This window comes from Lissotriton vulgaris, chromosome 7 (assembly GCF_964263255.1).
Source record: "Lissotriton vulgaris chromosome 7, aLisVul1.2, whole genome shotgun sequence".
Classification (NCBI taxonomy): Eukaryota; Metazoa; Chordata; class Amphibia; order Caudata; family Salamandridae; genus Lissotriton; species Lissotriton vulgaris.
In genome coordinates this window covers 349,381,424-349,407,232 of record NC_141695.1, presented here as the reverse complement: position 1 = coordinate 349,407,232, position 25,809 = coordinate 349,381,424, and the positions used below count along the sequence as shown (strand labels likewise).

General features: G+C 49.3%; 1 protein-coding gene across 1 annotated transcript in view; it reads right to left on the bottom strand.

The window, feature by feature from the left end:
• The window catches only part of LOC147701567 (uncharacterized), a 63,437-nt gene that overhangs the window by 4,430 nt on the left and 33,198 nt on the right, over window positions 1-25,809 (bottom strand). The window contains exon 2 of the mRNA XM_086928674.1: window positions 590-696. Coding sequence (XP_086784800.1) covers window positions 590-689 — 100 coding nt within the window. The 5' untranslated portion in view covers window positions 690-696. The remainder of the gene's footprint in view (window positions 1-589; window positions 697-25,809) is intronic.

The window sequence follows — 25,809 nt, the reverse complement described above, 5'->3', positions numbered from 1 at the left end:
AGTTGGACCCACATTATCTGGGACTCCACAAAAATAAAACAATTCTGGGCATAGATTGAGAAGTATTGCTTCCACATTTTAGGACTGGAACAGATGTTCTAGTGTATTCTCCTGATATTAGCATGGGACCATTGGAAAAAAACGACTGTTTATTATTGTTTTAATAGCTAGACCAATAATCCCGACATTCCAACAATGGTGATCCGAAGTGTTAAGAATTAAGGGCTTGGAAAATAGATATGCACCAAGGTAAGGATCATCTAATCAATTCCAGAGACTTTGGGGGAAATTTGGAAAATGTGTGATATAAGATTATTTACTGGCTGTACTATCCAGATGTCCATATGTGGATGTTTTGTAACTTGAATATTAATTTCACCAATATGCATTATTTGATTGAATTGTTACATTTCTTGATTGTTGAACTCTTCCAATAGAAATAAAATTACAAATAAGAGAGTCCCAACAACTAGCCCCGCTGACACAGGTGTGAATACACCTTGCCATCCCTCCCTCTCTTGAGCGCTCCCTCTGTTGCGTACTTGCATCAGTGGAGGTAGGTACAGGTGTCTCACCTCACAAATCTCACCTGGGTTTACTGGTATCAGCTCACCGCCGTAAGAGATGGACTTAGTGAAACACGCCTCGCAGCACAGGACCAACACCACCGCAGAGCACAGGAACCTCATAGCGACCCTGCAGAAGAACAAGAGACTCAGTCAATGGAAGGAAGGCAGAAATGGGGATTGAAATCTGTGTGTGGTGAGACTCAATGGAAATGAGGAGCAAAATTGTGACGTGGAAAAAGAAAATGCAATAAGAGAGGTAGAATAGAAGAAACTGAAAATGCTATCTCATACCGTACAGTATAGTTTCCAAATTCAAAGTGCTTCATTGTCTGACTTTCTATATTTTCCCCTGATGACCCACTGATGTACATGTGGCCGCCCAGGAAGGTCGGAGGGTAAATTGCATGTTCATGTGAATATTTCACTACTCGAGCATGGAAGCTGGAGCCACTTAGGTTGATAGCTGTGGCCAAAGCAGACAGGAAATAATGCTGTGTTAACGTTGTGTTCTCAACACGGTGGTACCATGCGATAGGCTCACGAGAACGCATCAAATGTCCACGATAAAGACAACGAACGCCGCAAATATGCTAAACACTAATGCAAAAAAAGTTGCGATGAGGCCAATTGCGATACAAAAATCAACGAAAACCAGCCACAGGCCTGCAATCCCCACACGTCATGTGGGCAAATGCACTATAAAAGCAACAAAAAAAGCACTGCTAAACCAAATCAAACTGCGAAGCACCATAGATGCACCCGGACCGAGTGCAGAAGCCAACGTGAACTCCACAAGCCCCACAGACCACCAACCAGGAACCTCAGGGTCTGGGAAGGCCAAGGAGAAGAGGAAGAGGAAGACGAGGTACAGTCCGCAGGAAAACAAGATCAGCATCACGGAGGTGACAGAACTCCACCATCAACTAAACGTCAATTAGACAAATGTGAGGGCTGTCGAAGTGTCTAGGAGGGCAATATAGGAGGCCAAGAGGAGCTGGCATGACGTGAAAAGCCAAACCAAGCACAAACCCGCTGCCAACAGGAAGGCAGCAATGGCGACAGTAGGTGGGAGTCCTGCGCCATTGGAGGAGTTGGAGGAAATGGAGGCCACAGTCATCAGTGTGGAGACGGTGCAAGGAGTGGGAGTACAGACACAGCTCGATAGGACCTGACTCAACATCAACTGGGTGAGTAACGACCAGGGACTGGGTAGACGGGGGGAGATGGGCACAATGGCACGCATGCTCAACAACGTGTAGCACACTGCACACCCACAATTACCCAGGAACATGTCCCTGTTCCCCGTGGTACACTGCAACACACACACATAGCAACAACAGCACATCCGACAACAATATATTACAAAATGCAACACCGACAATGCAGAACAAAGGACACAACTGGGTACCCTCATTCGCAGAAACAGGCCAATCACATCTAACATAGCAGGAAACTGTGAGATGGAAATGTACGTGTACAACCGCACATCCGTCATGTAGTCCAAAAGTACACTGTCCTGCATCAAATATGCTGCACCTCCCAAACAGTCACAATGTACATTGTCATACAGTCTGCATGTAAACAAGAACAATGCGCCAACATACATGTCAACACCGCCGAACACCTGCACTTCCGGATCCAAACGGACCCCAACACCACCCTCAGAGGAACACTCATCTACAGACCCCCTGGTCCCTGGGCATAGTTCAGCGACCACATCGCCAACCTCGCCAGCACACAAGCACTCGCCTCCAAGGACTACATCCTCCTCGGGGACCTGAACTTCCACCTCGAGAACAACAACGACGCAAACTCCACCACCCTTATCAACAACCTCGCCAATCTCGGCCGCAGACAACTTGTCACCGTACCGACTCACGCCGCAGGCCACAAGCTTGATCCCGCTTCTCCACAAGCACCCACGTTGCCTTCAACAACACCACCTAACTCCACTGGACGGACCACCACTGCATCCATTTCACCTTCAAGAAACCCACCACGCACCACCACACCCGACAGCTACAAAGTCACTGCAGACCAGCTGACAACCACCCTCGCCCAGAACGCACCGACCGACCCAGACGCCGCCACCCACAACCTCAGACAGTGGATCGATGACTGCGCCAACACCCTTGCCCCGCTCAAGAAGCCCTCCAACAGCAGCACCAGCAAGAAAGCCATCTGGTTCACCGAAGAGCTCCAGTCCTCCAAACGTGCATGCCGGAAACTGGAGAAGAAATAGCTCCACGACCGTACACCGTTTAGCCAAGCAGTGCACAAGGACGCCACCCGCAGACAACACCACCTCATCAGACTAGTCAAGAGATCTTCCTTCAAAACACGCCTAGATAACAACGCACACATCAGCAAAGAGCTCTTCAGCATTGTGAAGGAACTCTCCAACCCCAGCGCCAAAGCCAACGACATCCCACCATCACAAGAACTGTGCAACTCACTGGCCACCTTCTTCCACCGCAAGGTCACTGACATCCACAACAGCTTCAACACCAAGTCTACCCCGACCACGCCAGACTCCACCCTCCTGCGAACACCACCCGCACCAACCGCCTGACCTCCTGGAACAACGTCAACGAAGACGAGACATGCAAGGTCATGAACTCCATCCACTCAGGCTCACCATCAGACCCCTGCCCACACCACGTATTCAACAAAGCAGACGCAGCCATCGCACCCCAACTACGGAAGGTCAACAACATCTCCTTCGAGACAGCTACATTCCCAGAAAGCTGGAAGCACGCTGACATCAGCGCCCTCCTCAAGAAGCCCAAAGAGGACCACAAGGATCTCAAGATCTTCCGGCCCATCTTCCTGCTCCCGTTCTCGGCAAAGGTCATCGAGAAAATCGGCAACACGCAACTGGCCCCCCACCTCGAGGACAACAACATCTTAGAACCAGTCCAGATTCAGACGAAACCACAGCACAGAGGCAGCCCTCATCGCCGCCACAGACGACATCAGGCGCCAACTGGACAGCGGCAAAACATTGGCTCTTATTCTCCTAGACCTTCGACGTGGCCTGCCACTGCACACTAAAGGCTCGCCTCCATGAAGCCGGAATCCAAGAGAAGGCCCTCGACTGGACCACGTCCTTCCTCTCAGGCAAAACCCAGAGCGTCCGCCTCCCACCCTTCCGTTCCGAAGCCACTGACATCATCTGCAGAGTACCCCAGTTACCCGGTGATCGGTAATATCGTTAATGACACCATGCCCCAAAAACTGAAAAACTGCTCAGAGAAGCCAAAAAATCCTTGGTTTAGTGAGTCACTGAACGAGGACAGGCGCAAATTGAGAATGGCCAAAAGGAAATGGAGACAACATCCCGCCTCACCCGAGCTGAGAGCGCTCAGGAAAACAAGAAAAGATTACAACAAAAAGATAATCAACTCCAAAAAAGAATTTATCAGAGCTGAACTGGACAATGCCAGAAATAGACCACGAAAACTCTTCGAGATCTTAAAACAACAATCAAATAAACTAGCCAAAACGGTTCGAGAGAACACAAAAATCCCCATAAGCTGCGAGGAATTCTCATCATTTTTCACAGAAAAATCGAAAATGCTTGATGTTGAACTCACAAACGCAGCAGCCAACCTTATGACCCCTCCTCCATCGATATATGAGACCAATGCGGCAACAGAGGGTCTTCAAACAAAAAACAAGGCAAACTGGGACACATTCGAATTATACGACCAAGAAAAGATCGCCAAAACGCTGGCCGAAATGAGACCTAACAACCACTATCAAGACCCTCTACCGGGAAAATGTGTAAGAGAAATCAGCCACACGCTAGTTCCAATATGGACCGAGATAATAAATGCCTCACTTGCGCAAAGGATCCTTCCTGACTGCCTAAAAACAGGGCAGGTAGCACCCATCATCAAAAAACCGACAGCTGATGCAACAGACCTAAACAACTATCGACCAGTGACTAACATCCCTCTACTGGCCAAGGTCATTGAGAAATGTGTGCAGGGCCAACTAAGCCAACACATCACCAAGTTCTCGCTGCTAGATGATTGCCAGTCAGGTTTCAGAACAGGGCACAGTACTGAGACTGCGATTCTGCATATCGTTGATGATGCCCTTCAGGCTCTAGACCGAAATCAAACATGCCTACTGATCCTCCTAGACCTGTCATCAGCATTTGACACGGTAAAGCACGAAATACTAATGACCAGGCTACAAGATAGGATGGGCTTGTCCGGAAATGTGCTGAAATGGTTCAACTCTTTCCTACAGAACAGGACTCAGCGATTCCAGGTTAACCAAGTAATATCTTCCCCGACACCCAACATAATCGGGGTCCCACAAGGCTCAACGCTATCCCCTGATCTATTCAACTTGTATGTTGAACCTCTCACAGAGATCCTTCAAAAATCTCAGATATCCTATCATATGTATGCAGATGACACGCAAATATACATGAAGATCACCTCCCTTGAGGACATTGACCGAATAAACGAGACATTAAAGAGAGCCCTGAGATGGTTAACAACGAACCATTTGAAACTAAACACCCAGAAAACCGAATTCCTTCTAATCTCACCGACAAGGATCCAATCTGAAGTTAAGGAATGGACTAAACTGGTGACGTCGCTAAATTGCACCCCGACCCTAGTTAACTCAGCTAAATCACTAGGAATCACGCTAGATGAAAACCTCGACATGAAACAACACATTAACTCAATGGCCAAGAGCGCCCGCTTCCACCTGAATTACTTAAGAAAACTGAAACCCTTTATCTCAGTGAGGGATCTAAAACTGGCTATCCAATCATTAGTGATCTCGAGGATCGAATACGGCTGCACCACATTATCTGGCCTTCCGAAAACATCCACAGCACCACTAAAAGCCTGCCTCAACGCTGCGGCTAGACTCATCACGGGATCGAAGAAATTTGATCACATATCTCCACACCTGAAAGCACTAAACTGGCTACCTTACGAGGCCAGAATTCAAATGAAGATGGCCTGTATTACTCATAAAGCGGTCCATTACAACACGCCTAGTTACCTAGCCAAGAAACTTAAGCTATCAGGAGGTAACAGACCTACCAGAAGCACAAAAGAGTTACTATTGCGACCAGCCTTTTTCCACAAGAAAAAGACCTACAACAGAGCATTCTCAGGAGCTGCGCCCAGAATCTGGAACTCACTCCCGCCAAACCTCAGGAAGATTCAAAATACAGCAACATTTAAACGAGAACTGAAGTCCCACTTGATGAGTAAATACCCTACCTAAAAGAAGCCGATGGACTATTGGGATGATCATTTTCGCTACCAGAGGGTTGTCCGCGGCATGAAAACTGGAGGATCAATAACTGATATCGAACTGTATTTCCATGGTCAAGCCGAGGCTAGACACGTTATTGCTACTTAGTATTTTGTGAACCTATAACTACCTCACTTGTTTGTGAACTTATAACTATATCTCACAGATATAATATATGTAACGGCTTTCTCACCCTATTTACTAATCCATCTTATCCTTGATATGCACTTGATGGCCATATAACCCTACCTCATCGAGCTTGTTATTGGTTCTAGGACACAAGCTAAACCTCGCGCGTCACCTAATGCTAATTGCACAGACACTAGTAACTATATATCTAAACATGTCCTTACGGTATATTACCCTCTACCTCATATCTATTTGTTGTTGTTGTTATTACTGTTACTATAATGTATACCTGGAACTCTTTTCCCTGTTAAGCGCTCTGATACCCACGGGTCTTGTCCGCGCTATACAAAAATCTATAAATAAAATAAATAAATAAATAAAACCCCAGGGCTCATCCCTCAGCCCAACACTGTTCAACATCTACATGGCCCCCCTCGCACAAGTGGCCCGCCAACACGACCTCAAAATCATCTCCTACACCAATGACACCCAGCTCATCCTCTCCCTCACCAAGGACCCACTTACTGCCAAGACCAACCTCCACGAGGGAATGAAGGCCGTCGCAGATTGGATAAAGAGCAGCCGCCTAAAGCTGAACTCAGACAAGACGGAGGTCCTCATCCTCGGACCCACCACCACCGCCTGGGACGACTCATGGTGGCCGACCACGCTGGGACCGGCACCTACACCCACAACCATGCACACAACCTAGGCATTATCCTCGACTCCTCCCTCTCCTTGTAAAAACAGGTCAACCCTGTCTCCTCCTCCTGCTACAACACCCTCCGCATGCTCTGCAGGATCTACAAGTGGATCCCCACCAAAACCAGAAGAACGCTGTCCCAGGCCCTCGTCAGCAGCAGGCTGGACTACGGTAACGCATTGTATGCAGGAATCCTGGCCAAACACCTGTGATGACTACAACGCATCCAAAACGCCTCCACCCGGCTGATCCTCAAAAACCCCCGCCGCAGCCACATCACCCCCCACCTGAGAGAGCTACACTGGTTCCCCGTCGACAAGAGGATCACTTTCAAGCTCCTCACCCATGCTCACAAAGCACTCCACAACACTGGACCAGCCTACCCTAACAGCAGACTCAACTTCGACACCCCTACATGCCAGCTCCGCTCCACCAGCTTCACCCTCAGCGCTGTACCCCACATCCAACGAGTGTCCTCCGGTGGCAGAGCCTTCTCCTTTCTCACCGCCAAGACCTGGAACACCCTCCCCACCCACCTGTGGCAGACCCAAGACCTGCTCACCTTCAGAAGGCGCCTCAAGACCTGGCTCTTCGAGCAGTAGCGGCACCCCCTCCCTCAGCACCTTGAGACCCTTACGGGTAAGTAGTGCGCTTTATAAGTAGATTGATTGATTGTTTGAATGTCAACATGCATCTCCCCTTCACATTGCAGAGGGACAAAAACACCTCCAGCAGAGCAGGCCAGACAACTCCTCAGTGATGCTGGAGAGGACCACCACATCTTAGGCAACACACCCCCAGGAGCAGGGCAGGCAAGCTACATAGAGGAGACCCCAGCCACTGCACAAACCACACAGCAGGAAGCATCTGCCACCACGGCTTGCTCCCAACACTTCCCCGAGGCACACATTGCATTCCAAAGCCAGGTGTTAGAATGCCAAATGGAGGTGGCTGAACAGGTGAGGGTGGGGTCAGAGCTCATGGAAGCCGATCCACTTCACATACGTGGGTGTCTAGGCCCCATCAGGAACCAGCTACACCCCCCAAAGGAGACCCACACTGCGACAGAGACACATACATTTGCACATTTCCTGTACTGTACCACGCCCAGAGGCGCGCAATTACATTCACCCACCCATGCTGGACCTGCGTACGATGGCCCAGTCCACTCCCCTTAGGTATTGAGTGGGTGACGACAAAGCTACATGTCCATGGTCTTACCCGCTGCCTGCGGGGACATGTTTGCGTCCGCTGTCCACAGCACAATGTAATATTGTTGGGTCCGGGGCCCTCATGCATACATTATGACCACACGGACACACGCAGATAGTTTGTACAACTGGCTACAGGCATGTGCGCCTGGCCCCTTTATTGGCCGTGCCAAATGTACAGTGACGCCTGTGCTGGATGTGTGTGGGGTGAGTGTAAGCCAGCTCTCACGGAGTTGTTGGTGCTTGAACAGTGAACACCATTAAAACAGAAACAGAAAACACAAGCATCCCAGAGACAACTGCGGAGCATCATGGTGGTACCGGAGCAAGTACAGAGGTCACGCAATATGCAAACAGAAGTGTCCGTGAGTTGCAGTGCACTGAGTTTGGGACACTAGAGCTGAGCATGCTCATGTGAACAAATTGTTTAGTATTGTGTCCCTTCGGGATATTCCTGATGCAGCTGCTGTGGGGTGTGTTACACCTACATCATCTTCCTTACCATTGTCCCAGGTCTCTCCCACTGCCTAAGGTGACATTGCTGCATGAGCTGTCCACAGCACTAAACTCAATAATAAATGTTCCATGAGTTGTCGTGCACTGAGTTAGTGGCACCTGAAGAGCTGAGCAGGGGATCAGACAGATGAATGCATCCACGACAGGTGAGAGCAACTCCGTTAGTCTGCCAGTATGACTGTTCCGACTCTGGCAGTTGGCGTTTGGAGGTGGTCCTGGCGGTGGTGGCTTGTGCCTCCTGCAGTGATGCAATGTCCGGCCGGTCAGGACTTGAATTGATGTGTGAGTCCTGATGGACCGCAGTTGAGGCCAGAGGCAGCGGAGAGCGTAGGGCCACAAACACATGGCGTTGATGACCCAAGGCCATTGTGTCAGAGGCCTTCCAATATCTCAGCAGCCAGACTCCCTGACTTGAGCTGCACAGAGTTAGTGGCCCAGGATGCAATGCGGCCGGCACAGGCACACTGCCACGGGACGGTGACTTGCGGTGCACTGAGATAGGGCCACTTGAGCTGAGCGGGTCCTCATCGATGTCCGAGGTGAATGTGGCACAGGGTTGCGGGGAACAGTGGAAGGTGTCCTCCAGGGCATGATAGAGAGGGTAGAAGCCATCCGGAAGCGGCAAATGTAGGAGTGGAATGCCACTGTCTCATTTTTGCCACCAAGACAGTTTCACCGACATGATGATAAAGACAACCCCCAGTCCATAGACTCAGTCGCCACCAAAGTTCAACCCGAAAGTGTCCATGGATGTCGGGGAACAGACTTTGTGGCACCAGGACAGAGAAGGGATGCAGACTGCGATGAGGCCTATACAATGATATCAAATCTGCCATAAATAAATCAAGACTAAGTTCTGAAAGTGTCACCTACTCGTGCACAGTGTAGGCCGGAGGCAGTGGTCAGCTGTGGCCCACAGGCACGTGTCATTGTCTCGCAATGCACAGAGTTAGTGACACCAGGGCAGTTGTTGGTAGTGCTCGATCACCTCCGTAATGATGTTCCTTTTTTCCTCCTGACTGAAACGTGTCATCCTTTTACAACTCTCCTTGAGTGCAATGATATGTACTTTGCCATTGAAAAATCAAGACTCAGTACCAAATGTGTGACCTACTCGAGCACAGTGTGGCCTGAGGGCAGTTGTCCGTGTGGGCCCACAGACACCTGTGGTTGGAATGCTATACACAGAATTGGTGGCAACACATCGAAGGGAGTATAGTGGTATAAACTCTGCCTTAAATAATGTTCTCTGCCATAGTGTAATCAGACTCAGTTCCAAATGTGTGACCTACTAATCCGCTGTAAATGCTGGTGGAGTACGTCAACGAGAAAGGAGTACTGTGAGCCTGTGTCGAGGAGGCTGTGATGGTCTGAGGAGGCTGCTAGGGTTGCGGCCCTTGGGCTTGGAGCTTGCACCGGCACGTGGTGGGCCCTCTTCAACACACGCCGGTGTCTGCAGGTGAGCATTGAGGCCTGGGTGCGCAAGGCCGGGCAAGGCTGGTTCGGAAACCCGCGGCCCGGGGTGCAGCAGGCACACAGGATCCCAGGCAACACCACTCACGGCGTCCAGAGTTACATGCTTTTTATTCACACCCCTACCCTGGCCTGGCGTATGCCGGGACAGCCCACTCCACTCACGCTTACCAGGGGGACATAACAAGCTACATTTCCATGAGCTTCCCCTCTGGCTGGGGTGACATGATTGCGTCCACTGTCCACTACACTCTAAACACCAGCGGTGTATGTCGACATTGACATGTGTGTGGTCTGCATACTGCAGTCTGGCCATCACATCCACGCCACACTTGGCATTGCGTACAATCTCATTCATCAGTCACTTGCCTCCTTTGCACATGCCTGGTCCCCACCTCTTCCCACAATCTGCTATTGTGTGGCTGAGGTGCCATGCCGTTGATGGCTTATGTACATGGCTGGCCCAGGTTCCCACAGTAAGTTGTGCTGTTGTGACTGGTGGGTGGGCATGTTGTTTGGCATATTATATGTGAGTTTGTAACATTGCATTCCCAGTGTTGTGAGTTGCATGACTATGGAGTTGAGGTGTGTGGTGTGTTCATTTGGTACTTGCCAACGAGCAGAGCATTTCCGTAGGTGCCATTCTGATAGCGCTGGTTGATGATGGACTGTCGGAAGATGTAGGAATCATGCACACAGTCTGGGTGGTTGGCGTTGACATTGGTGGAGATTCCCCGGTGGTCCACTACTGTCTGCACATTGATGGAATACATGTGCTCTCTGTTGGGGTTATTGTGGGCAATGCTGCCAGAGGGCAGAAGTAGGACATGTGTGCAGTCAATTGCCCCCAACACGTGTGGGAAGCCAGCTACGGCATAGATGCCTTGATTGGTCTCAAGCTGTTCCTGCCCAATGTGGGAGAAGTATAGATAGTGGGGTACCAAGCTGATGATGTCATCCACGACCATTGTGAGGAACTTGGATTGGGCTGGCTCTGAGACTCCTCTGACTCTTGCGGTTGTTGGTTGGGAGGTACCAGAGGCCAACACGTGCAGCTTGGCCAGCAGCTTTGTCTGAGTTGGGATGTTTGTTGTCCGCTGTGTTGGTAGCATCAGCCTGAGGGCAATGGTGGTCAGGATGCGAAGGATGGTTGTCCCTTTGAGCCTGTATTGGGCAATGACATTCTCTGGTGTTGGGTCTGTGAGGTTGGTGTGTTTTCTGAAGGTCGCTGTCTGTCTTCCCAGTCTCAGTGTTGGTCTAGGGGGGCAGTGGGGATCCTGGGGGTGGTGGCAGTAGGTGTTGTGGCCCTCTTGGGTGTCCGGCTTGCATGATCAGTGGCTCCATGGCATTTATTGCCCTTCAGGTGTGGCTCTCGGCTGGGCTCCATTTTCTGATGCAGGCTGTCGTCCGACTTTACTCCAGGTTAGAGCAGGTGTTAATTCCCTGCTGCTAACGCACATTATTGCATGTTTTGGGATCTTATCGCCGATTTGGCTGGTTGTTGAGAATGTTGTGGAGTGGTGTTGTTGCGGCTTTTGGCACGGGAACGTCTACTCTGCATCTCATTAGCGATAGTTGCCGGGGTCAACTGTGGCGCTGTTTTTCGCGGCTGCTATCGCTGGTAAACTGGTGATATGGGCTCTTATCACCAGCTTGTGAATGGGTCGATAGTTTCATCACGACTTTGGCTGCGCTAAAGTGCTGATAAGGGGTGATAAGTCCTTGAGAATATGCCCCATAGAGCTTTGATGGCCTTGGACCATTCTTCATGGGGGAGTCTGGGAGACTGTGCATTCCACTGCAGAGGCCAATGAGACATTTACAGTTTTGGTCAGTAAATGATTCCATATGTTCTTCAAAAATAGAAATGTGGCTGTTCTTTGAGGATATAAATGAGGGTGTTCTTCAGCTCTGCAGCATCTGAAGGATCAGCTCTTGCATGACTGCATCTAGTTGATGCCTCTTACATACTGCCACTCATGCCTCAACTAACACTGTTTGGGCCAATCTCATCCCTCATCACTCAAGGACCCACTTAGTTATCAGTTGCGCACATGGGGCAATGCTCAGAACTTTAACAAGACTTTCTACCCCTGCACTAGTGCAACCAAAGCCTTTGGAAGTACTTTATTAGGTCTCGGCTCTAGACAGCACAGGCGCTTTCTCAAAGTGACATGTTGTATATTCCTTGTGAACATGGGTGAAAATTACAACTCTTTGCTAAAAATTAATTACTAGCCTCGAGCATTGTGGCGGGAATCTAGCAGTAAACAAAGAACTATACCTTATTGTTAGGTTTCTGCTCTAGACAGTGCATGCGCTGTCTCTCATAGACATTGACAACGCCAATAGACGTTCAGATTGCCGAGACCAATTGGCTTTGTCAATGCTAGTTAAAATGGACGTCACCTATACAATCAGCCATTTTGTCACTGTAAAACCATGCATTCTGTGGTTTTAATCCAAAATGTATGTACTTTGTCTCACTTAGTTTGAATTATCCACCTCTGTCATCTCATACTGACGCAAAGATGTGAAAGGCAACACTGTTTTTGCTTCGAAGGAATTCAAAGTATTTCCAAAGTTTCAGCAAACTTTTGCTCAAAGGATTTCACACAAAGTACCACTTCCCATTATCCCTCTGTCTGTCGCAGTCATTATCACACATCTCCAAGTGAAAGCTTGCGCTATTCATTACATCTATTGTGCTCACTGTTAATTACTGCCAATTGACTTGTCATGTTACACGGAATTAAGTTGATTTTCAGATCAGCAGAGCAGAAGCACCTCCCTCTTCTCATATACCTTTCAGTTGCCTTTGTTTTAGAGAAAGAAAATATATTTTCAGTGTTTGGAAAGGCTCTCCTGGCATATTCTTATTCCTTCAACTTTTCCTTGCTAACAGAATTGTTGGATTTGCTGACACCTGCTTGATGTTACTTTGCAGCCCTCATTTGTATAGCGCCTTCTATCATTAATATGGCACCAAAGTACTTAGTGTATGGGTACTTGCAAATATTTTCTCGAGGGGCACAAATTACTGTCTGTGGCATGCCTAAGGACCGCACCAGTGCCAGCAATGAGAGGGTTGTGTGATGAACGGTGGGCGTAAGGGGACACAAAGCAGATGCATGGTGTAGACAACAGACCAAGCCTTCAAGTGACTTCTGTTTGCCACCAACGCTGTATTCTCATTCAGCAACAATTAAAGTCAGAGCCTTAACTTCAATGTAAAATGTGAGAGGGAAAGAGATACTAATCTAGTGGCTGAATTGCAACATGTGAAAACCTGGTATCAGTCCTGGCTTCCCTAATTGATGAAATTGTGTGATCTTAGGCAATTGGTTAATTTCCCTTTGCCTCCTATTTCTTAATTACCACTAATGAAAGACCCTTAACATTTACAAGTTCAGGATGCATGCTGTACAAAAGCTTATTTTGTGTTTTATTTAATAAACTATAATGTTGTGCCAATTATATAACAACCAAGGCTGCACACAAGATGCATCTCACAAATGACAGGCCTCTTGGTTCGCTAATGGCATTGTTTTCGAAATGGGGGTGGCATGAATGTTTCTAAGATCATGTTTGAAAACTAACAATGCTAATAAAAGAGTAGGCTAACCCAGCCTCAGTATACCGTCCAACAAATATCACACAATTAATTCATGTACCTTGTCAAAGCAAGCAGGTCTGCCAGCAACCCAACTCACCAATGTCCACCACAAACCTTCAAGAAAATTATTCTAACTACCACTTCTGCCACACCAGTAAGAAGAATCATCAATAATTCCTTAACTACGGGAATATTTCTAGAAGACCTAAAAGAGTCCTACATACACACATTACTAAACCAAACAAACCTGGACCCACTTAACCCCGACAACTACAGACCAATTACAAATGGGCTTTTCCTGGGAAAACTGATAGAAAGAGCAGCATTCCACTAGATTTCACAATTCATGGTAGATAATTCCATACTTTCAGACTTCCAAACAGGATTCCCTCCAGGAAGAGGCACAGAATCTGCTCTCATTGCCATTTGGGATGACCTTAAGAACACAGTTGATCGGAACTGGTTACTGCATTACTTCTCTTGGACCTCTCAGCTTTCTTTGACACAGTTGACCATGTCACTCTAATACAAAGACTCTATGAGCCTGGCATAGAGGGGACTGCTCTCGACTGGATCACATTCTACCTTCAAAACAGGACAAATGTCATCCATGCCCCACCTTTCTCATCCAAACCATACTTCACAAAAGAAGAAAATCCCTCAAGGCTCTATCATCTCAAGCATTCTTTTTAATATCTACATGGAGTCATTACCTGCACTTAAAACATCAATTTCACCTCACATGCTATAACTATGCAGATGACACACAAATACTCTTTAAACTGGAAAGACATTGGAAAATCACAATGTTTCAGTTACATCAGAGCTGTAGATCAGTGGATGACATGGAGCAATCTCAAATTGAATGCTTCCAAAACGAAATACTTACAGGTAGCGGTTCGAATAATTATGACCCACCCGCCGCCTGGCCTGGCAATCTAGGAACACAGTCGAAAAAATCTAAGGAATCAAAAACCTCAAAAGAAGGAAGGGCTCCAAGCTATCAATAAATACCCAAGCAGACAAACTAGCAAGATGCACCTTCATTATAATAAAAACTCTGCGATGCATCTTCCCACACCTAGGATTTCCACACAAGATCCTGGCTACTATCTCTCTTGTTCTCTCTAAACTTGATTACGCCAATAGCCTCTACCACGGATCATCTTTAACAACTATATAAAGACAACAACGGACTCAGAATTCTGCTGCCAGACTACTCTCACATATAAAACCACAAGACCATATATGTCCTGACTTCAAGGACCTACTTTTGGTTACCAGTTGCCAGCAGGTCTACATTCAAGCTGCTTTGTATCACCCACAAAGCGATACATGGAACAGGGCCGCTCTTCATCAGGAATAAAACCACCAAATACATTTAACCTCATGGGCGCGATAGTAATTACGGCCGTATGCTGGGATTTTAAAAAACCCATGTTACATGACGAGCTGGGCTCGTCATGAGCGTGCGAGGAGGCTACACCATGACGAGCCCAGCTCGTCATGAGCGTGGAAGGGGTTAACAAAGGAACCTCCTCTCTAGATTGGCACCTCGCCTCAAAATCCCACCATACAAGACAAAACCATGGGTGGCGCATCCTTCTCTGTTCAAGCAACCGAACAATGGAACCATTATCCAACAGATAAGATACACAGATAACTACCTTATCTTCAGAAGACTACTCAAGAGTCAGCTCTTCTCCACCTAACCACCATACTCAAACATATAAAAACAGCATGTCCCTGTATATCTAAGCAGGTATTTTGGATTATATATGTGTACCTAGATATGTGAATTCCTTTATATAAATGTGTATACATAATCATGTTTATAAATATATAGAAATGTGTTAGTTTCGCTTAACAAATGTTAATTTTACTTATGGAAATATTATTCTATGTTTAACATGTATATGTCACTGCATGAATAAGTACATTTCTATCATAACTATTCATCTACAATTGCTTCACTATTGAATAAATAAGGAATTTATAAGAACAAATACATTAGCTTAAAGTACAGCAACACTTGAAAGTCTGAGTTTGTTAAATACAACTTAAATCTAGATATATTACATTACTTACACATACATACCTTCCATGTACTTGTGTATATGTATATTTATTACTTTACTCCTAATTCAGCATCTCCAATTCAGTACCCTATATCTCACCCTATAGCTCTCTCAATATATCCTTTACCTTCACTCTCTGACTGATCCCAAACCTTAATTGTCTACTCTCTCCCATACACTACCCTATTTCTCACCCTATACACCTCCCTCAATATAATTCTACTTCCACTCTCTGTCTCATCCCAAACCCCATTATACTACTATGATCCCCAAAATAATCCTTTCTAGACGTTCCCGTGCTCTACCCCTCCTCGCATCATCTCAAACCTCTTTTACTATTCAGATCTCCCAAACAAGCCTTTCTAAACCCTTCTCTCTGACTCTTTCCTCCTCCCCTCTATTCATCCCAAACCTCCTCCTGCTGTTATGATCTCCAAATAAACACTTTCAGACCCTTCTCTCTTCTATCCCTCTACTATCCTTTTCAATCCATCTAACAGACTCACATGTCCACTGCTCAAATTAATTTCATATTTTCCCCTACACTAATTCACCAATAATCCTGTCTGGGTTCTGGAGTAGCGTGCTACTCACTGAAAAGTGCTTCAATGCCTCGTCAGGGGTAGTAAGCGCTAAATAAATGTAATTATAATACAATACAATACACTGTACCAAACAATCGAGGTAGCTTTAAAACCATATCAAATTTTTTGTATTGGGTGACCCTGTGAAAAACCCCATAAGAACATGTTTTTCATTGCGTGACCCTGTGGCAACCCCCATAAAGGTCATATGCACTGTTTAACATTCTAAATTCATTTTACGTACCTGTAGTTCGGAAGGAGCTAGAAGGATCATGCTTTATTTATTTATGTATTTATTTGCATTTTACATGTGATGTTTAAATCTGGAAATAAAGTACTATTTATTTTTCAAAATAAAGGCTCTGATTATTTAGTAGTGTTTTTGAGTGCTATCACTGAGTCTGCTGAGTCTTCCAGTTCTAGCTCACACATCTCCCTGAGCAAGCCTTGGACTGCACTACTCTAAGAGTACAGTCCTAAAGGACTGCATTTGACATTCAGATTGGGTTCAATAGTAACAATGCCCCTAGGTCACTAGAAGCAAATGGTCCCAATGGTTGCAATCAAGACTCAAACACCGCATTTACCGTATAGGCATAGCCACCATTTTGTTTAAGGATGTTGCACTGAGCTGCGTAAAATCTCTTTGGTACCTTACCTCTGGAGCTGGACTGGTTCTTGTTTTCACTTTAACTTCTTAGCTCAGATGCTCTAAATAAGTAACCATATGTTAAAGATGTATTAATGATAAATATTTCTCTCTGGAAATTGGCCTTTAAGTGTGCTCATGCCCCCTCTGTAAGCCTTGGTTGTTCCACCACAGCTACCATTGTGTAGGTTATTGAGAATTAAAAGATGAAGCCTGGTACCCGCCTTACATGGCTGTTTTTGCCACATAGTTGAATAACTTCCAGAGGCAACAGCCTAATAGTTGAATGAATGGCGAAACATTCCTGCCCTCTTAGAGGCAGGACGGATTAGTTACTTACCTGTGATCCTAGTTCTCTTCCAGGGGTATCCTCATCACAGTCATAAGCCCTAAAATATTTCCACACATGCGCGGGACCCCGGAAACACAAAAATATATGTGCCCCACATATATGTATCTCCATATATATATATACATATATATATATATATAATAAAAAAGCAAATGCAGCCTTACACATACTAGAGCTGAATAATGCTGTAAAGACTCCCCATTACATCATAAAAGAATACATTAGAAACAGGGAAAAACAACAGCAGAACATGTTTTAAAACTGTTTTAATGCTTAGCAGTCAGCACAAACTCTCACATAGGACTGAAAGCATATACAGCTCCCAGGCTGCATTGCAGAAACATAGCCTAAAAAGGCTGAAAAGCTAACTCATAGCAACATAGAGATAAACTGGCACCGTGCCTTTAAGGCAGTCATGACCCCCAGCTTCCCATCATGCCTCAGGGGTGACAGTTAGGACGGTTGTTCTTTCTGGCTCCTTCAGGAAGGATCCTGGTTACACAGCTCCACTTCTTTCTGATTTTAGTAAGAAATAATCTTCACTTTGTTGGAAATTTTTGACTTACTTCGAAGTCTTTCATCTTTTTAAAGTAAGGTTCTGTCTTTATTTCACAGTTTTGGGCATTTTTTCCTCGCAAAATGGCATCTCTTTTTGACCCCTGCCCTTCTTGTGGAAAAAAGAAGGCCAGGTCAGACTCTCATGAGGTCTGTATTCTTTGTTTGCCAAAGGACCATGTCCCTAAGACTTGTCCTCATTGCTAGACCAGGAGATCCATTGGAAAAGCGAATTGTTAACTACATACCTGCAATTATATGTCAGGACATTGCAATGATGCAACAACAACTTGTACCAGGAAATGTGAAAATCTCAATAAACAAATTTAAACAAAAACATCAGGGGTTTGATGGAAGGATGAATGGCTAGATCCTTGGACAAGGAAGATTTTCTAGGGAGGGTTGTGGTGACTTGCTTTGCTTTCTTGGTGCCGTAGGAGCTTTAGTTCTAAGTGGGAGGTATTTACATGTTCTGGCTACTCCCTTGCCTATGGGTTACTATTCTGTATTTGCTGTGTGCTTATCTGTGGTATCTATACATCATGCATATGACATTTTGAGTGACACCCAACTGCTGCTTGAATGTTACACTAGTAATTGTAAATGTTTGCATGTTTTGTTTTAGGTGTAAAGTTTTAGGGAGAGCCTCATAGTGCCAAGAGCTGTGCTTGAGATTTATATTGTGTTTGTAGCAATAGACAAGGTGTAAAAAATAAACTATACAATATAAGACCTGCACAGTTGATCAAAGCTGCATGCATACTGAAAACCTGTGAAGTGCACGATTGTCTCAACCTAATCTAAACTTATTTTGACTTGTTCTTAAGTGGATGTCTATTTACTTACTTTTATACTATTGCGCAACTTCCTCTGATGTGTCTGTAAAACGTACCTTTAGTCCCGAAGTTTTGTCCTGAATTTTGACCTTCTGTTCTGAACTTTCGTCCTGAAAGTTGACCCTTTGTCCTGAATTTTTACACTTTTGCACCCATTCCAGTTGGTCACTCGACCCTGGCTTGAGTGCTCCTAACTGGGTCAAGAGCGTTGGGGCTCCCCTCCATGTACGGTGCAGGAGGGGGGGGGGGGGGGGGGGGGGGGGGCTGAAGTGTTGTTACCCCACTGCACCTAATGGTAAGCGACGGGGTGCTGTAAGCCCACTGCAAGGTGACAATATGCTCAGAACTGGATAATTGGAGTCCAGTGCACGCGCAGCTGTCTGGACAACCCGCGCCAGTCCTCGCCACACCTGCGAGGTCCGAGCAAGAGGAGGATACATACTTTGAGAAGAAGGGTATGAAAAGCCAGAGTTAATGATGCACCCAGCTCCTCTCCCTACAGAGAGAGAGTCAGAGTGACAGAGTGAGTCACCGCGCTCGCTATAGATTTATTATCACGCGCAAGTGATGCGCCGAGATAATTAACCGAGCGAGCAGATGAAAAAGAAACAAAACAGATTGAGGGGTTAAGTGTCGGCCTATTACGGCAGAGCTAGCGCCTCGCAACCCGCTATTTATGAGCAATTATTCCTGCGGCGTGTTCCTTTTTGGGAGGGTGAGGGGGATGGGCTGGCGAGGGAAGCACGACAGAAGTACAATAAAAAACGTAATTGGACGCGTGGATTTTTGTTACTGATATGATAATTAGGTAATTGCGGTAACTGCTAACAACAGAGCATACGAGGAGCGACCGTGTCCGTGGTGGAAGAAGCGTGGAGTGAAAGGGGACAGAGGGGAGGAAGGTGCTCCAAGCAGGGGGCACTGGGAGGGCTAGCGCGACCCTGAGGAGAGAGGGCTAGGGGTGAGGCGCGGTGCAGCATAGAGAAGGGGCCCACATCACACACTGGCCTTTACCAAACGCTGCCAATGTTATGTCAGTGCCAGTGTTACTTATGCCCCACACTTCCAAAAGTTGTGATGAGTAAAAGAGAAAGACTTTGGACACACCCTGTTAGGATTGTTCTCTGGAGTGGGCGGGGCTTAGGGTCAAGGCATCTAAGCAATTCCTGCGACAAGGATTGCAGGTGATGAGGCTGACTGGTCTCCCGGGGTATCAACGTCACATTATCAAAGGTGTCAGGATAATGCAGGGCACAGGCATGCAGGGGACACCGCGACGTAGTGTGCAGGCTCTCGGGATTCACCCACAGAGGTCAGTGCCGCTAGCAGAAAAGGGAAAGGGTGCAAGATCACAGCCCTCTGACGTGGACATCAGTGACAATCAAAGAAAAGTGTGCAACAATTCAGGGTGCAGGCGCCTGGGCAAACATGGGCATCAACGCCGCTTGAAGACAAGTGTGCAGCAATTCAGGGTGCACGCGCCTGGCCGAACATGGGCATCAACGCCGCTTGAAGACAAGTGTGCAGCAATGCAGGGTGCAGGCGCCTGGGCAAACATGGACATCAACGCTGCTTGAAGACAAGTGTGCAGCAATGCAGGGTGCAGGCGCCTGGGCAAACATGGACATCAACGCCGCTTGAAGACAAGTGTGCAGCAGTGCAGGGTGCAGGCGCCTGGGCAAACATGGGCATCAACGCCGCTTGAAAACAAGTGTGCAGCAGTGCAGGGTGCAGGGGCCTGGGCAAACATGGGCATCATCGCAGCTTGAAGACAAGTGTGCAGCAATGCAGGGTGCAGGCGCCTGGGCAAACATGGACATCAACGCAGCTTGAAGACAAGTGTGCAGCAATGCAGGGTGCAGGCGCCTGGCCGAACATGGGCATCAACGCCGCTTGAAGACAAGTGTGCAGCAATGCAGGGTGCAGGGGCCTGGGCAAACATGGACATCAGTGACAATCAAAGAAAAGTGTGCAGCAATTCAGGGTGCAGGCGCCTGGGCAAACATGGGCATCAACGCCGCTTGAAGACAAGTGTGCAGCAATGCAGGGTGCAGGCGCCTGGGCAAACATGGGCATCAACGCTGCTTGAAGACAAGTGTGCAGCAATGCAGGGTGCAGGCGCCTGGGCAAACATGGGCATCAACGCCGCTTGAAAACAAGTGTGCAGCAGTGCAGGGTGCAGGGGCCTGGGCAAACATGGGCATCAACGCCGCTTGAAGACAAGTGTGCAGCAATGCAGGGTGCAGGCGCCTGGGCAAACATGGGCATCAACGCCGCTTGAAGACAAGTGTGCAGCAATGCAGGGTGCAGGCGCCTGGGCAAACATGGGCATCAACGCCGCTTGAAGACAAGTGTGCAGCAATGCAGGGTGCACGCGCCTGGCCGAACATGGGCATCAACGCCGCTTGAAGACAAGTGTGCAGCAATGCAGGGTGCAGGCGCCTGGGCAAACATGGACATCAACGCAGCTTGAAGATAAGTGTGCAGCAATGGAGGGTGCAGGAGCAGTGCAGGGTGCAGGGGCCTGGGCAAACATGGGCATCATCGCAGCTTGAAGACAAGTGTGCAGCAATGCAGGGTGCAGGCGCCTGGGCAAACATGGACATCAACGCAGCTTGAAGACAAGTGTGCAGCAATGCAGGGTGCAGGCGCCTGGCCGAACATGGGCATCAACGCCGCTTGAAGACAAGTGTGCAGCAATGCAGGGTGCAGGGGCCTGGGCAAACATGGACATCAGTGACAATCAAAGAAAAGTGTGCAGCAATTCAGGGTGCAGGCGCCTGGGCAAACATGGGCATCAACGCCGCTTGAAGACAAGTGTGCAGCAATGCAGGGTGCAGGCGCCTGGGCAAACATGGGCATCAACGCTGCTTGAAGACAAGTGTGCAGCAATGCAGGGTGCAGGTGCCTGGGCAAACATGGGCATCAACGCCGCTTGAAAACAAGTGTGCAGCAGTGCAGGGTGCAGGGGCCTGGGCAAACATGGGCATCAACGCCGCTTGAAGACAAGTGTGCAGCAATGCAGGGTGCAGGCGCCTGGGCAAACATGGGCATCAACGCCGCTTGAAGACAAGTGTGCAGCAATGCAGGGTGCAGGCGCCTGGGCAAACATGGGCATCAACGCCGCTTGAAGACAAGTGTGCAGCAATGCAGGGTGCAGGCGCCTGGGCAAACATGGGCATCAACGCCGCTTGAAAACAAGTGTGCAGCAATGCAGGGTGCAGGCGCCTGGGCAAACATGGGCATCAACGCCGCTTGAAGACAAGTGTGCAGCAATGCAGGGTGCAGGCGCCTGGGCAAACATGGGCATCAACGCCGCTTGAAGACAAGTGTGCAGCAATGCAGGGTGCAGGGGCCTGGGCAAACATGGACATCAACGCCGCTTGAAGACAAGTGTGCAGCAGTGCAGGGTGCAGGCGCCTGGGCAAACATGGGCATCAACGCCGCTTGAAGACAAGTGTGCAGCAATGCAGGGTGCAGGCGCCTGGGCAAACATGGACATCAGTGACAATCAAAGAAAAGTGTGCAGCAATTCAGGGTGCAGGCGCCTGGGCAAACATGGGCATCAACGCCGCTTGAAGACAAGTGTGCAGCAATGCAGGGTGCAGGCGCCTGGGCAAACATGGGCATCAACGCCGCTTGAAGACAAGTGTGCAGCAATGCAGGGTGCAGGCGCCTGGGCAAACATGGGCATCAACGCCGCTTGAAGACAAGTGTGCAGCAATGCAGGGTGCAGGCGCCTGGGCAAACATGGGCATCAACGCCGCTTGAAGACAAGTGTGCAGCAATGCAGGGTGCAGGCGCCTGGGCAAACATGGGCATCAACGCCGCTTGAAAACAAGTGTGCAGCAATGCAGGGTGCAGGCGCCTGGGCAAACATGGGCATCAACGTCGCTTGAAGACAAGTGTGCAGCAATGCAGGGTGCAGGCACCTGGGCAAACATGGGCATCAACGCCGCTTGAAGACAAGTGTGCAGCAATGCAGGGTGCAGGCGCCTGGGCAAACATGGGCATCAACGCCGCTTGAAAACAAGTGTGCAGCAATGCAGGGTGCAGGCGCCTTGGCAAACATGGGCATCAACGCCGCTTGAAGACAAGTGTGCAGCAATGCAGGGTGCAGGCGCCTGGGCAAACATGGGCATCAACGCAGCTTGAAGACAAGTGTGCAGCAGTGCAGGGTGCAGGGGCCTGGGCAAACATGGACATCAACGCAGCTTAAAGACAAGTGTGCAGCAGTGCAGGGTGCAGGGGCCTGGGCAAACATGGACATCAACGCAGCTTAAAGACAAGTGTGCAGCAATGCAGGGTGCAGGCGCCTGGGCAAACATGGACATCAACGCCGCTTGAAGACAAGTGTGCAGCAGTGCAGGGTGCAGGCGCCGGGGCAAACATGGACATCAACGCCGCTTGAAGACAAGTGTGCAGCAGTGCAGGGTGCAGGCGCCTGGGCAAACATGGGCATCAACACCGCTTGAAAACAAGTGTGCAGCAGTGCAGGGTGCAGGGGCCTGGGCAAACATGGGCATCATCGCAGCTTGAAGACAAGTGTGCAGCAATGCAGGGTGCAGGCGCCTGGGCAAACATGGACATCAACGCAGCTTGAAGACAAGTGTGCAGCAATGCAGGGTGCAGGCGCCTGGCCGAACATGGGCATCAACGCCGCTTGAAGACAAGTGTGCAGCAATGCAGGGTGCAGGGGCCTGGGCAAACATGGACATCAGTGACAATCAAAGAAAAGTGTGCAGCAATTCAGGGTGCAGGCGCCTGGGCAAACATGGGCATCAACGCCGCTTGAAGACAAGTGTGCAGCAATGCAGGGTGCAGGCGCCTGGGCAAACATGGGCATCAACGCTGCTTGAAGACAAGTGTGCAGCAATGCAGGGTGCAGGCGCCTGGGCAAACATGGGCATCAACGCCGCTTGAAAACAAGTGTGCAGCAGTGCAGGGTGCAGGGGCCTGGGCAAACATGGGCATCAACGCCGCTTGAAGACAAGTGTGCAGCAATGCAGGGTGCAGGCGCCTGGGCAAACATGGGCATCAACGCCGCTTGAAGACAAGTGTGCAGCAATGCAGGGTGCAGGCGCCTGGGCAAACATGGGCATCAACGCCGCTTGAAGACAAGTGTGCAGCAATGCAGGGTGCAGGCGCCTGGGCAAACATGGGCATCAACGCCGCTTGAAGACAAGTGTGCAGCAATGCAGGGTGCAGGCGCCTGGGCAAACATGGGCATCAACGCCGCTTGAAGACAAGTGTGCAGCAATGCAGGGTGCAGGCGCCTGGGCAAACATGGGCATCAACGCCGCTTGAAGACAAGTGTGCAGCAATGCAGGGTGCAGGGGCCTGGGCAAACATGGACATCAACGCCGCTTGAAGACAAGTGTGCAGCAGTGCAGGGTGCAGGCGCCTGGGCAAACATGGGCATCAACGCCGCTTGAAGACAAGTGTGCAGCAATGCAGGGTGCAGGCGCCTGGGCAAACATGGACATCAGTGACAATCAAAGAAAAGTGTGCAGCAATTCAGGGTGCAGGCGCCTGGGCAAACATGGGCATCAACGCCGCTTGAAGACAAGTGTGCAGCAATGCAGGGTGCAGGCGCCTGGGCAAACATGGGCATCAACGCCGCTTGAAGACAAGTGTGCAGCAATGCAGGGTGCAGGCGCCTGGGCAAACATGGGCATCAACGCCGCTAGAAGACAAGTGTGCAGCAATGCAGGGTGCAGGCGCCTGGGCAAACATGGGCATCAACGCCGCTTGAAGACAAGTGTGCAGCAATGCAGGGTGCAGGCGCCTGGGCAAACATGGGCATCAACACCGCTTGAAAACAAGTGTGCAGCAATGCAGGGTGCAGGCGCCTGGGCAAACATGGGCATCAACGTCGCTTGAAGACAAGTGTGCAGCAATGCAGGGTGCAGGCACCTGGGCAAACATGGGCATCAACGCCGCTTGAAGACAAGTGTGCAGCAATGCAGGGTGCAGGCGCCTGGGCAAACATGGGCATCAACGCCGCTTGAAAACAAGTGTGCAGCAATGCAGGGTGCAGGCGCCTTGGCAAACATGGGCATCAACGCCGCTTGAAGACAAGTGTGCAGCAATGCAGGGTGCAGGCGCCTGGGCAAACATGGGCATCAACGCAGCTTGAAGACAAGTGTGCAGCAGTGCAGGGTGCAGGGGCCTGGGCAAACATGGACATCAACGCAGCTTAAAGACAAGTGTGCAGCAATGCAGGGTGCAGGCGCCTGGGCAAACATGGACATCAACGCTGCTTGAAGACAAGTGTGCAGCAATGCAGGGTGCAGGCGCCTGGGCAAACATGGGCATCAACGCCGCTTGAAGACAAGTGTGCAGCAATGCAGGGTGCAGGCACCTGGGCAAACATGGGCATCAACGCCGCTTGAAAACAAGTGTGCAGCAGTGCAGGGTGCAGGGGCCTGGGCAAACATGGACATCAACGCAGCTTAAAGACAAGTGTGCAGCAATGCAGGGTGCAGGCGCCTGGGCAAACATGGACATCAACGCTGCTTGAAGACAAGTGTGCAGCAATGCAGGGTGCAGGCGCCTGGGCAAACATGGGCATCAACGCCGCTTGAAGACAAGTGTGCAGCAGTGCAGGGTGCAGGCGCCTGGGCAAACATGGGCATCAACGCCGCTTGAAAACAAGTGTGCAGCAGTGCAGGGTGCAGGGGCCTGGGCAAACATGGGCATCATCGCAGCTTGAAAACAAGTGTGCAGCAATGCAGGGTGCAGGCGCCTGGGCAAACATGGACATCAACGCAGCTTGAAGACAAGTGTGCAGCAATGCAGGGTGCAGGCGCCGGGGCAAACATGGGCATCAACGCAGCTTGAAGACAAGTGTGCAGCAATGCAGGGTGCAGGCGCCTGGGCAAACATGGACATCAACGCCGCTTGAAGACAAGTGTGCAGCAGTGCAGGGTGCAGGGGCCTGGGCAAACATGGGCATCATCGCAGCTTGAAGACAAGTGTGCAGCAATGCAGGGTGCAGGCGCCTGGGCAAACATGGGCATCAACGCCGCTTGAAGACAAGTGTGCAGCAATGCAGGGTGCAGGCGCCTGGGCAAACATGGGCTTCAACGCCGCTTGAAGACAAGTGTGCAGCAATGCAGGGTGCAGGCGCCTGGGCAAACATGGGCATCAACGCAGCTTGAAGACAAGTGTGCAGCAATGCAGGGTGCAGGCGCCTGGGCAAACATGGACATCAACGCCGCTTGAAGACAAGTGTGCAGCAATG